Source organism: Argopecten irradians, chromosome 1, assembly GCF_041381155.1.
Source record: "Argopecten irradians isolate NY chromosome 1, Ai_NY, whole genome shotgun sequence".
NCBI classification, from domain to species: domain Eukaryota; kingdom Metazoa; phylum Mollusca; class Bivalvia; order Pectinida; family Pectinidae; genus Argopecten; species Argopecten irradians.
Window position 1 is genome coordinate 74120477 of NC_091134.1, and position 14868 is coordinate 74135344.

General features: G+C 35.8%; 1 protein-coding gene across 10 annotated transcripts in view; it reads right to left on the reverse strand.

The window, feature by feature from the left end:
- Positions 1 to 1791: 1791 nt before the first annotated feature.
- Positions 1792 to 14868, reverse strand: part of LOC138307825 (growth arrest-specific protein 2-like) — a 48616-nt gene continuing 35539 nt past the window's right edge. For 5 of the 10 annotated variants that reach the window (XM_069248753.1, XM_069248733.1, XM_069248762.1 and 2 more), the window contains 3 exons: positions 12736 to 12783; positions 5740 to 5835; positions 1792 to 4229 (listed from right to left, as the gene is read on the reverse strand). In XM_069248753.1, the coding sequence (XP_069104854.1) occupies positions 4047 to 4229; positions 5740 to 5835; positions 12736 to 12783 (327 nt within the window). In that variant the 3' untranslated portion in view covers positions 1792 to 4046. The remainder of the gene's footprint in view (positions 4230 to 5739; positions 5836 to 12735; positions 12784 to 14868) is intronic. The other 5 variants (XM_069248746.1, XM_069248768.1, XM_069248792.1 and 2 more) reach the window with 1 other exon arrangement.

A 14868-nucleotide genomic window follows, 5' to 3' on the forward strand; every position in this document is an offset into this window, starting at 1 on the left:
ATTAAGTATCATGAGGTGAGATAGATATTGATAGTACCGAAATACCAGGTACTAAGTATCATGAGGTGAGATAGATATTGATAGTACCGAAATTCCAGGTATTAAGTATCATGAGGTGAGATAGATATTGATAGTACCGAAATTCCAGGTACTAAGTATCATGAGGTGAGATAAATATTGATAGTACCGAAATACCAGGTATTAAGTATCATGAGGTGAGATAGATATTGACAGTACCGAAATTCCAGGTACTAAGTATCATGAGGTGAGATAGATATTGATAGTACCGAAATTCAAGGTATTAAGTATCATGAGGTGAGATAGATATTGATAGTACCGAAATTCCAGGTATTAAGTATCATGAGGTGAGATAGATATTGATAGTACCGAAATTCCAGGTACTAAGTATCATGAGGTGAGATAGATATTGATAGTACCGAAATTCAAGGTATTAAGTATCATGAGGTGAGATAGATATTGATAGTACCGAATTACCAGGTACTAAGTATCATGAGGTGAGATAGATATTGATAGTACCGAAATTCCAGGTATTAAGTATCATGAGGTGAGATAGATATTGACAGTACCGAAATTCCAGGTATTAAGTATCATGAGGTGAGATAGATATTGATAGTACCGAAATTCCAGGTACTAAGTATCATGAGGTGAGAAAGATATTGATAGTACCGAAATTCCAGGTACCAAGTATCACGAGGCGAGATAGTTGTTGATAGTAGAACAATTCCAGGTACTAAGTATCATGAGGTGAGATAGATATTGATATTACCGAAATACCAGGTACTATATATCACACTCGTATATCTCTGAAGAATTTCCATATGATGATAAAGATAACACTATTCCATAATATAACAGTACCAATGGAATCCGAAAATGTAGCTCACAGAACAAAATGTTAACGCAGTATATCTTTTCAATAAAGTCGTGGACGACCAATAGAATCATTTTAGACATACCGGGCATGGGTTACTCCAGGAAAAGCACGAGATACTTTTGATCATTACGTCTATTGCCTATCAGAAGTTTCTCAATATCGACGACTGATATTATTGTATTAGACATAGAAAAACATCATAAACCCATAAAAAGTTGTTATAATGGGACTGAAGGAACCACACTGTGACATTGTTAAACCATGAACAGGTGGTAAGACTGGACATTGAGTAACAGGTAATGTCTATATTAGTACACTGTACTTCGTTGTCTCTCCTGATCTGTAAAACATTGACAGACGGAACCGATAACAGCCCACATCAGAAGTGTGTAGAAGAGGAGTAAGTCAACTGTTTCAAAGTGGTGGTTAATTGAGAGAAAAGTAAAAAGGTTTGTCTTTTTATAAGTCATTATCATAATTTATGGCTTTAGAGGACAACCATTGTTTACAAACATAATATATAAAGGATAATTCTTGTTGTTTTGTAAATATTTCTTTTAATAAAAAAGATTTTCTCCCTCACAAGATGGAATATAAAAGTTATTCATCACATAACAAGAACTATTATAATTATTATATTCTTCCGACAAATCTCTATATATTCTAGGTCTAAACTACGGTATCTGATACTAGTACATGTATTTAAGTAATGAAGTTTCACACAACGGGCACATATTTCGCTCTGGTGAAAATCATCACAAAAGCTTATATCTCACTCTGAAAAAAACCACATTGATTATAAAACCATTGGGGAGGTCAGATAGTAACATTGAGGGGTTAGGAAAGGGAGGAAGACATTAGATAGCAGACAACTAAACACAAACAAAGCGACAATATTATCTCCATGTAGAAATTATTTTTATTTTCATCAATTGGTGCATGATAATTATATTTAATAACAAACAACTGTTTTTTTTCTTCCAATAAATAATATTTGTGTTGTGAATGTAAACAGCTAATGATACTTGTGAGCAGTGAGCATATGGAATAAGAAACTATCACCAGAAAGACATGTGATTGTGTAACTTTATATCCGTATTGTGGTCTACAAAGGGAGTTACCTTACAGGACTCTTGGTATGGTAGAACTCCCGAAAGCTATGTACATAATTTAATAATTTTGCTTTGTTTTCGCTGGTAAAACGAAAAATTATTTGCCAACACAATTTAAAAGATACTGGAGGTAAAAGAAATATATATATCATATACATATGTATCGAACAGAAATCAATATCTGCAAAAGTTTCTCTAATACAAACAAAATAGAAAAAAAGTTTTGGACGGAAATAGCTAAAAATTACCACAACAAAATTTGTCATCAATACCCTCTACAACTATGAAATAGAAAAGAAAAGCTGTTTCAGGTAATAAAAATATATAACAACCACAGATAGTTTTGGACAAAGAATCGGATCTAAACCAGACAGGACGGATCATAGAACAACGATGAAGACATTTTATAGATAATAAATAGGCATTTCACTTATAACAGATATGTATGGATATCTTCTCGGCATTTTTACGTGACAAATATCCTAAATAATAGATGAAGATATATCTTACATATACATATGTCCATGTGAATGTTGAGCAAACAATACAATATCTTATAATTTATGTCTAGAAAGTAATTACATATGCATAAGTGTATATGGAATGAATAGGAATAGTTTAACATACACGGTGCCATACTTAAATAGGTTGATATGGGTAATACCTGCTTAACCTGTTGTCAAATTGATTTATATGTCTTCAAGGGAGGTAAATCGTACAGCACTGGGACAACAAGACAAACCTGTACAGTTCACGAATATTTGCCACATTACAATGTAATCATTTAAAACTGCTAAAACTGATAATCCTAAAAAGGGAAATAAATACACAAGATCTGATACAAAGACTGCGGACTATTTTAACGAGACAACTTCTAAACAATGTTAGTATTTTTGTTTTGGTAGGTTACTCAAAGCCTGGGACATTTATGACATGTTATCCCTGCAGTCTTTTGGTGACTAATAATTACACTTGTAACAAAAGTCAGACACGTTGTCCAATCATATCACTCGTAACAAAAGTCAGAGACAGATTATCTCCTTGTTTTCATAATCATGCAACAAAATCCAGTGTTTTGTTGTGAATTGTCGAGATATAAAACATATACATTGCAAAATGCACTTATATCGCCATCCTTTATGTAGATGTAATACAAAAGTTTACCCAATCGTAGACGTTGTTACAAATCATCTAATCACACACACTGTTACAAACTATATATTATATTATCATTCCTTCAGTGAAACGTTTAGAAATATAACAAAAAGAGCACCAATATAAAATGTAGTTTCCCATTAACTAACAATCACAGGCCCTATATCACCATTGTAAATTTCAACAAGGAAAATAAGTTACCAAATAATATTCTCTTTGAACAAGAGAAAGTAATCAAGGGATAAAATATTAAACCCATTTGTCACAGACAACTCCTAAATAACCGTTTTTTTTTTCTTTTTCTAAGCAAAATAAAATTGTAAATATACAAATTTAAATACATATTTGCACACGATCATTATATGAACTCTTTATCCCTATTGTAACCTAATAAATGTTTTCCAAAATGTACAAAATATACCCGGGTACTTGCGCGTTTCTTCACCAAACACCAGTACTAGTAAGCAGTCAATGGGTTCCTCATCTACCAAAGTGTAATCTGAAAATGGCAGCCCTGTACTTCACTAATACCAGGTTCCCAATACCTTAGTAGAAAACAAAACCAATACATAACCGTCTCCATATCTTTGGCCTTATTTAGCCATCAGATGATGGCCAGACCTTGGCCTCAGCCTAATGACAGATCCAAATGGATAATTGGTTTTGGTGTAGAGCGCAAATTACTTAATCCTAATATTCAGTAAACCAGAATATAAAACACTAGGTTCACTTGTGTTGGGCGATTCCTGGTTCTCAACGATGGTCTGTGCTGGTAGAAGCAGAACTTGCCCGTCCTATAAGACAATGGACATCAGAATGATTGAATTCTGTTGTGTTTGAGTCACTGTCTCCGCCCTGGGGTCAGTCACTGTCTCCACCCAGGCTCAGTCTGCTGACTTGTACTTGGACTTGAAACACAGATATTTGCTGGTGGAGTCATGTGAGCCGTTAGCGGTGTTTGGTCGGCGGTGCTCGAACACCTGTACGGGGTTATGATGTATGAGATAATGCTCTAATGTGTCCCAGCCTCCGCCAACTCGTACCATAAGATGACGATTCTGCAGGAACTACAACAGAGGTCAGAGGTTAAGTCAGTCAATTATTCAATGCGTGTTGAGGCCATAGTTGCTTTTATTTTTTTTTGCGTACGAGTGCTGATAAGTTTTAGTTCATATGAATGAAAACAAACATACGTAACCATTAAATACTTTGTGTTGACCACTTCAGGTTATTGCGGGACAGTTCTCCAATTGCGTTTGTAATTACCATGGTGTCTGCTTAATCTTCCGGGATGTTTGGTTCTAGCTTTATTGTATGATTGCCATAAGTTAAAACACATCTACATACAGTTTTGATATAATCAGTATTACAATTGGTGCATTAGAACAAAACGAAATACAAATACAATTCATTTTTCCTGCCAGAACCAATAACTGAAGCATTCCAAGTAACACAATACGATAATATTACAGCTATCACATTTTTAAATGATTAAGCAGATTTTTTTTAAATATTTCAGATAACCTGTGAATAGTTATGTTATTGATAAATAGAGACTTATCATATATACACATCAGACGATATGAAAACAATTACCTATAGAATTTGTTTATTGATATCAATAGATATTGATAGATCAACTAAAATGCTCCATCAAACGATTTGAAGGATTTGTGATTTTGATTGAAGGTTTTGATGTTATGATATGATAGAGTGTGGTGTGATGTATCCCGATTGTATACACGTCCAGATGACATGGTGGCACGTCGTAAACAAAAGTCCTGATCATTGTCGTCTCCGCTTACACGATTATTGACTTAGTGTATTCAACAAGTTTGACCTTTTGACATACGTGTGCTGTAGGTAAGTACATTATTACACTTCTAACACGAGTCCTTTATTACTGACATCAACTGATGTGTTGAATTATGTCCATATGGCGGTGCTAAATACACCCTTGTCCACTTTTTAGCTGGTTTATATATGCCATCTGATACGGCTGGTTTGTCATCAGCATAATTTACTCAAAAAACGTAAAGAATTTACAACTTAAATGTCCACATCATTTTTTGTTTAAAAGATCGTTTCAAAATCTTAATCGACTAAAACAATACGTACAACGTAATTATGATTATCTAACCGTTGACGATGAAAGTTTAGATCAAGCATTCAATTAATTCAGATAACTAACATCACGTACGAAACAAGTATTATCTTTACTAATCAAAGGTGATTTGAATATCAGTTAATGTAAGAACACCAATACAGACATCACATTTTGCATCAGATCGTACAGTATCATTATGAGAAGCTATATGTACAGTCGGTGTTCCTGCGGTAATAGAGCTACATCTATGGAATCCCTTAAAACATCAATAGATTCCTATTTTAATTGGCATATTTCAGGGTTTTATGACCTTACGATAATTCAGGTATTAATTGTGGTGTTGTGTGTTAACGAGAACAACTATAACATTTCGAAAGAAAACGATGTGATTTTTGATCATAAAATAATGACATTACAATCTTATAAACGGATTAGCCACCGGGAGGTTAACAGGTAGATAATACACTTACTCGTATCTGCACCACTTTCCCAAAGATAAGATATTTTCCCTCTCCGAGTTTTTTGACATGGTCGTGGCATTTACACATGAAGGCAATCCTTTTTACCTGTAATATAGACACAAACATTATAGATTTCCTTGTTATATATCCTTTTTACCTGTAGTATAGATACAAATATTATAGATTTCCCTGTTATATATCCTGTTTACCTGTAGTATAGATACAAACATTATAGATTTCTCTATTAATGAAAATTAGGATACTTATTATCCTCATATCATTAGAATATAAAGTAAAATAATTAATTGCAAATCAAATATGTATGTATCAATGTAATGCATAGGGACGAATTTAAGATTTTGTTTTACTCCTCAATTAGTTGTAAGAGTGTAAGAGACAACAGTCTGTTGTATGAGGACGTTTATCGAGGAGTCAACAACAGTCAAGGTCATATAAAGAGGACGTGTCTAACAACAGTCAAGTTCATATAAAGAGGACGTGTCTAACAACAGTCAAGGTCATATAAAGAGGACGTGTCTAACAACAGTCAAGTTCATATAAAGAGGACGTGTCTAACAACAGTCAAGGTCATATAAAGAGGACGTGTCTAACAACAGTCAAGGTCATATAAAGAGGACGTGTCTAACAACAGTCAAGGTCATATAAAGAGGACGTGTCTAACAACAGTCAAGGTCATATAAAGAGGACGTGTCTAACAACAGTCAAGTTCATATAAAGAGGACGTGTCTAACAACAGTCAAGTTCATATAAAGAGGACGTGTCTAACAACAGTCAAGGTCATATAAAGAGGACGTGTCTAACAACAGTCAAGGTCATATAAAGAGGACGTGTCTAACAACAGTCAAGTCATATAAAGAGGACGTGTCTAACAACAGTCAAGTTCATATAAAGAGGACGTGTCTAACAACAGTCAAGTCATATAAAGAGGACGTGTCTAACAACAGTGTCAAAGTCAAGTCATATAAAGAGGACGTGTCTAACAACAGTCAAGTCATATAAAGAGGACGTGTCTAACAACAGTCAATGTCATATAAAGAGGACGTGTCTAACAACAGTCAAGGTCATATAAAGAGGACGTGTCTAACAACAGTCAAGGTCATATAAAGAGGACGTGTCTAACAACAACAGTCAAAGGTCATATAAAGAGGACGTGTCTAACAACAGTCAAGGTCATATAAAGAGGACGTGTCTAACAACAGTCAAGGTCATATAAAGAGGACGTGTCTAACAACAGTCAAGTCATATAAAGGGACGTGTCAACAACAGTCAATCATATAAAGAGGACGTGTCTAACAACAGTCAATGTCATATAAAGAGGACGTGTCTAACAACAGTCAAGGTCATATAAAGAGGACGTGTCTAACAACAGTCAAGGTCATATAAAGAGGACGTGTCTAACAACAGTCAAGTTCATATAAAGAGGACGTGTCTAACAACAGTCAAGTTCATATAAGAGGAGGTCTAAAACAGTGTCATATAAGAGGACGTGTCTAACAACAGTCAATGTCATATAAAGAGGACGTGTCTAACAACAGTCAAGGTCATATATAAAGAGGACGTGTCTAACAACAGTCAAGGTCATATAAAGAGGACGTGTCTAACAACAGTCAAGGTCATATAAAGAGGACGTGTCTAACAACAGTCAAGGTCATATAAAGAGGACGTGTCTAACAACAGTCAAGTCATATAAAGAGGACGTGTCTAAAACATCAGGTCTAAAAACAGTCAAAGGTCATATAAAGAGGACGTGTCTAACAACAGTCAAGGTCATATAAAGAGGACGTGTCTAACAACAGTCAAGGTCATATAAAGAGGACGTGTCTAACAACAGTCAAGGTCATATAAAGAGGACGTGTCTAACAACAGTCAAGGTCATATAAAGAGGACGTGTCTAACAACAGTCAAGGTCATATAAAGAGGACGTGTCTAACAACAGTCAAGGTCATATAAAGAGGACGTGTCTAACAACAGTCAAGGTCATATAAAGAGGACGTGTCTAACAACAGTCAAGTTCATATAAAGAGGACGTGTCTAACAACAGTCAAGGTCATATAAAGAGGACGTGTCTAACAACAGTCAAGGTCATATAAAGAGGACGTGTCTAACAACAGTCAAGTTCATATAAAGAGGACGTGTCTAACAACAGTCAAGTTCATATAAAGAGGACGTGTCTAACAACAGTCAAGTTCATATAAAGAGGACGTGTCTAACAACAGTCAAGTCATATAAAGAGGACGTGTCTAACAACAGTCAAGTTCATATAAAAGAGGACGTGTCTAACAACAGTCAAGTTCATATAAAGAGGACGTGTCTAACAACAGTCAAGTTCATATAAAGAGGACGTGTCTAACAACAGTCAAGTCATATAAAGAGGACGTGTCTAACAACAGTCAAGTCATATAAAGAGGACGTGTCTAACAACAGTCAAGGTCATATAAAGAGGACGTGTCTAACAACAGTCAAGGTCATATAAAGAGGACGTGTCTAACAACAGTCAAGTTCATATAAAGAGGACGTGTCTAACAACAGTCAAGTCATATAAAGAGGACGTGTCTAACAACAGTCAAGGTTCATATAAAGAGGACGTGTCTAACAACAGTCAAGGTCATATAAAGAGGACGTGTCTAACAACAGTCAAGTCATATAAAGAGGACGTGTCTAACAACAGTCAAGGTCATATAAAGAGGACGTGTCTAACAACAGTCAAGTTCATATAAAGAGGACGTGTCTAACAACAGTCAAGTTCATATAAAGAGGACGTGTCTAACAACAGTCAAGTTCATATAAAGAGGACGTGTCTAACAACAGTCAAGTTCATATAAAGAGGACGTGTCTAACAACAGTCAAGGTCATATAAAGAGGACGTGTCTAACAACAGTCAAGGTCATATAAAGAGGACGTGTCTAACAACAGTCAAGGTCATATAAAGAGGACGTGTCTAACAACAGTCAAGTTCATATAAAGAGGACGTGTCTAACAACAGTCAAGTTCATATAAAGAGGACGTGTCTAACAACAGTCAAGGTCATATAAAGAGGACGTGTCTAACAACAGTCAAGGTCATATAAAGAGGACGTGTCTAACAACAGTCAAGGTCATATAAAGAGGACGTGTCTAACAACAGTCAAGGTCATATAAAGAGGACGTGTCTAACAACAGTCAAGGTCATATAAAGAGGACGTGTCTAACAACAGTCAAGGTCATATAAAGAGGACGTGTCTAACAACAGTCAAGGTCATATAAAGAGGACGTGTCTAACAACAGTCAAGGTCATATAAAGAGGACGTGTCTAACAACAGTCAAGGTCATATAAAGAGGACGTGTCTAACAACAGTCAAGGTCATATAAAGAGGACGTGTCTAACAACAGTCAAGGTCATATAAAGAGGACGTGTCTAACAACAGTCAAGGTCATATAAAGAGGACGTGTCTAACAACAGTCAAGGTCATATAAAGAGGACGTGTCTAACAACAGTCAAGGTCATATAAAGAGGACGTGTCTAACAACAGTCAAGGTCATATAAAGAGGACGTGTCTAACAACAGTCAAGGTCATATAAAGAGGACGTGTCTAACAACAGTCAAGGTCATATAAAGAGGACGTGTCTAACAACAGTCAAGGTCATATAAAGAGGACGTGTCTAACAACAGTCAAGGTCATATAAAGAGGACGTGTCTAACAACAGTCAAGGTCATATAAAGAGGACGTGTCTAACAACAGTCAAGGTCATATAAAGAGGACGTGTCTAACAACAGTCAAGGTCATATAAAGAGGACGTGTCTAACAACAGTCAAGGTCATATAAAGAGGACGTGTCTAACAACAGTCAAGGTCATATAAAGAGGACGTGTCTAACAACAGTCAAGTTCATATAAAGAGGACGTGTCTAACAACAGTCAAGGTCATATAAAGAGGACGTGTCTAACAACAGTCAAGGTCATATAATGAGGACGTGTCTAACAACAGTCAAGGTCATATAATGAGGACGTGTCTAACAACAGTCAAGGTCATATAAAGAGGACGTGTCTAACAACAGTCAAGGTCATATAAAGAGGACGTGTCTAACAACAGTCAAGGTCATATAAAGAGGACGTGTCTAACAACAGTCAAAGGTCATATAAAGAGGACGTGTCTAACAACAGTCAAGGTCATATAAAGAGGACGTGTCTAACAACAGTCAAGGTCATATAAAGAGGACGTGTCTAACAACAGTCAAGGTCATATAAAGAGGACGTGTCTAACAACAGTCAAGGTCATATAAAGAGGACGTGTCTAACAACAGTCAAGGTCATATAAAGAGGACGTGTCTAACAACAGTCAAGTCATATAAAGAGGACGTGTCTAACAACAGTCAAGGTCATATAAAGAGGACGTGTCTAACAACAGTCAAGGTCATATAAAGAGGACGTGTCTAACAACAGTCAAGTCATATAAAGAGGACGTGTCTAACAACAGTCAAGGTCATATAAAGAGGACGTGTCTAACAACAGTCAAGGTCATATAAAGAGGACGTGTCTAACAACAGTCAAGGTCATATAAAGAGGACGTGTCTAACAACAGTCAAGGTCATATAAAGAGGACGTGTCTAACAACAGTCAAGGTCATATAAAGAGGACGTGTCTAACAACAGTCAAGGTCATATAAAGAGGACGTGTCTAACAACAGTCAAGTTCATATAAAGAGGACGTGTCTAACAACAGTCAAGGTCATATAAAGAGGACGTGTCTAACAACAGTCAAGTTCATATAAAGAGGACGTGTCTAACAACAGTCAAGGTCATATAAAGAGGACGTGTCTAACAACAGTCAAGGTCATATAAAGAGGACGTGTCTAACAACAGTCAAGGTCATATAAAGAGGACGTGTCTAACAACAGTCAAGTCATATAAAGAGGACGTGTCTAACAACAGTCAAGGTCATATAAAGAGGACGTGTCTAACAACAGTCAAGGTCATATAAAGAGGACGTGTCTAACAACAGTCAAGGTCATATAAAGAGGACGTGTCTAACAACAGTCAAGGTCATATAAAGAGGACGTGTCTAACAACAGTCAAGGTCATATAAAGAGGACGTGTCTAACAACAGTCAAGTCATATAAAGAGGACGTGTCTAACAACAGTCAAGGTCATATAAAGAGGACGTGTCTAACAACAGTCAAGGTCATATAAAGAGGACGTGTCTAACAACAGTCAAGGTCATATAAAGAGGACGTGTCTAACAACAGTCAAGGTCATATAAAGAGGACGTGTCTAACAACAGTCAAGGTCATATAAAGAGGACGTGTCTAACAACAGTCAAGGTCATATAAAGAGGACGTGTCTAACAACAGTCAAGGTCATATAAAGAGGACGTGTCTAACAACAGTCAAGGTCATATAAAGAGGACGTGTCTAACAACAGTCAAGGTCATATAAAGAGGACGTGTCTAACAACAGTCAAGGTCATATAAAGAGGACGTGTCTAACAACAGTCAAGGTCATATAAAGAGGACGTGTCTAACAACAGTCAAGGTCATATAAAGAGAACGTGTCTCTTAGGAACCCAACAAGGACAATCATATAACGTATATCAAAGGGGCCAAGAACAGTCAAGGTCATGTAAAAACAGCCAAGGTAATATGAGGATGTGTAATTGAGATCACCAGTCAAGTCATATGAGGATGGATATCAGAAGTGACGTCATCAGTCAAGGTCATATTAGGAGGGATATCATAAGTGACGTCATCAGTCGCGGTCATATGAGGATGGATATCAGAAGTAACGTCATCAGTGAAGGCCATATGAGGATGGATATCAGAAGTGACGTCATCAGTGAAGGTCCTATGAGGAGGGATATCAGAACTGACGTCATCAGTCAAGGTCATAAAAGCATGGGTATCAGAAGTGACACCAACAGTCAAGGTCATATTAAGGATATCATAAGCGACGTCTTCAGTCAAGGTCATATGAGGATGGATATCAGAAGCGACGTCATCAGTCAAGGTCATAAAAGCATGGGTATCAGAAGTGACACCAACAGTCAAGGTCATATTAAGGATATCATAAGCGACGTCATCAGTCAAGGTCATATGAGGATGGATATCAGAAGTGACGCCATCAGTCAAGGTCATATGAGGATGGATATCAGAAGTGACGTCATCAGTCAAGGTCGTATGATGATCGGTATAGGAGATTTAGTGTCTGGTAATGTTTGAGCATAAGTACACTGCATCTGCATTTTTGCTTTGTTCCATGTTAATTAGTAATAATCCATGAGCCTTTTACAATGATCGCACTGAGATATCAGATGGTGTCTTGGACTTTCCAAACTGTTTATAACAAATAACGTTTGAACTGAAATAAAGTTATATTAAATTTAAACGATAGTTTGTTGTTAGAAAAAGCTGCAACAAAATCTTAGTGGTTAAATCTTAAACACAAAAAAATACTCAAATTAATCACTAAAACAAAACAATCATTGCTAAATTAATAACAAAAACAAAAACAAAATATTTTACCCCCCCCCCCACCAAGAACACAATGGATTAATGGAACTATACGTATACGTAAGAGATATACAGTCCGACATTGTATCTGTCTAAAGATGTGTTCAGATGAAATTTCAGGAAGAAAACGTGGTGCTAGGGATAAAGAAGTTGTCATGGTAACAAACATCCAATTTGTGTCATTACAAAGTCTGTATATGACCATGCAGGTGTAAGTCAAACCAAGCTGTAAACAAGTTACTGGACAGCAGATGTTAGATATACATCAATCATTTATATGTCATATCACAATTTGTTTTACAAAGATTTAACACAGCACCTTGAGAATGAGCCCGAGATAGATCAAACAGTATTCATTTACTTCTATTTATCAGTTGCTACTTTTCCAGCTTATACGGCTGTTCAGGTGCGGACTTTGAAATAGTGAATTCCCTCTTGTTTGATTACTAACTATTTCAGACTACATTTCAAGCCACTGTGTATAAGATACAGAAAACTCACTCACCCTTGCTAAACATTCCAAATAGTGCTCACAACCCATTCCAAATCCGCACTTAAATAGGGCAAAAGTGCATTTCATATAACAATGTGCATTCTCGCTTGTTACTTTCATTAGAAAATATTCATACTTTACTGTATTAACATTATTTCATTATATATTTTTTCATATATGCATTGAGAAATAGTCCACCAACAAAAATCGAAAACATTATTGTCATTTTATTGTATAAACCATTTTGGAAGCAGCTTTGCGTTTCGTGATTTTTCTGACATTACCAAAGTTTATTATATAAAAAATGAAGGTATTGAATTTGTTTATGAATTTACATAACATACATATGGGTTCACGCTTGGCGATAAAAAGCAACACTACGTCTATTTTATATATAAATAAATGGCAGGGTTTGGTTCACAAGGGAAATGAAGCGATGAACGATGATGACAAAAATGGGAACATCATGCGGAAAAATGCTTTCCTCTTTATAATATCAACTACTCTTATCATTTGTTATCTCAATCTTATGCCAGAAAGAAACTCCTAACATCAACAGTTACCAGGATGCCATTCCTCCATGTAGATCTAATGGGTGTTTTGTTTGATATTTTGAATATTTTATACTTGTATGCATTATGTATTAATTATAATAATTACTATGCAGTGTTGTTTAGGTGATAGCTAAATTATTATTTTAGTTATAAACATAAGTATGAATTTTCTGGAGATGGATTAACTCAATCATCATCTTAAAATTATGTCCTATATTTTCTAACACTATAATTATACAACAGATAAATGTAGCTTAACCTATATGTACTTTTAAAAATCTTTCAAAGAGTATTCATAAATACAACAACACTGACTTACTTCCCTTAACAATCTTACTTTAAATACAGAATCCAGTATCCATGACTGGCCCCAAAACTCATGGGTGATGACCAATGGCTAGTAAGCCGATATGGACATGTTTTGGTCTGTATCCTATGGGTGGAGGGAAACCTTTCATTAAATACTTGATTCAGTACCAATAACCTTTTAAAACCTGGCAAGTAACCTCTATATACATACAGTTTTTGGCAATTACACATGATTAAAAAATATCTGTAACTACAAACTTCCACATTCAAATCTTGTATCTGATAATCATAATATGTTTATACTGTTATCTATTGTAAACAACACTGCGTATCTTAACTTATATATATATCTTGCTATGACTAGTTATTACTTAGGAAGAGTAATATTGGCGTAACTTATATAGGCCATGCCTGTTGTTCAATCTCTTTTCAAACAAAATTTGTTAAAATTGACAATCAACAGTTACGTTCATTAACCTGATGCCTGTCGACGCGGGATTACTTCGAAAGGCACAGGTGAAGTACTAACCAGACAGGCGGAGGAAGTTCCTTTGATCACTATAGAGGCACAAATTGAATGGGATAACAACATGCGCGTGGCGATTGGTCGAGTCTGACTTCATAAGCCCCGCCCCATAAACAACACTGACAGCACGTACACTGTAAAACTCTTCAATTCAGTGATCACCAAGATGAGACGGCGTAGTACATGGCCTCTCAGTTTCGGTGTAGAACAAACAACTCGATATTTTAATTAACTTAACATGTATACTGTATTGTAATGTCCCGGTTAATTTGAACCGAATGAGAGTTCAAACACACATTTTTTAGGAAAAAAAATCTTTTAGTTAATGACAGTTCGAACACGTCAAATGATCAAAGTAAAATTAAGATTTTTGTCGGCAAATCGGCACAATGGGATCCCCATAAATGACGGTATTTTCATTATTGCCACAAAGATTTTTTAATTAAAGACTGAATAAAAGTCATTATAATGACTTTTACAACAGAAAATGAATTAAAATGAACATTTTAAGTAATAAATAAAATTATTTGCGCTGAAATATTGTGCACAAAACAGCACCCCAACAACGTACATATTTGTTCTTGATGTACGTGGAAGAAATCGCCAATGTTCCTTAGGCCCAATCTAGATAAAGATATCACTTAAAATCGACATTAAAATTCAACATTTGGTCTTTCTTTTGTCAGCCGATCAAGTTGTTATTACATGTAAACATGTGCCGTACGCTGGTTTGGGCAAGCCAGTTACGCGGTGTCA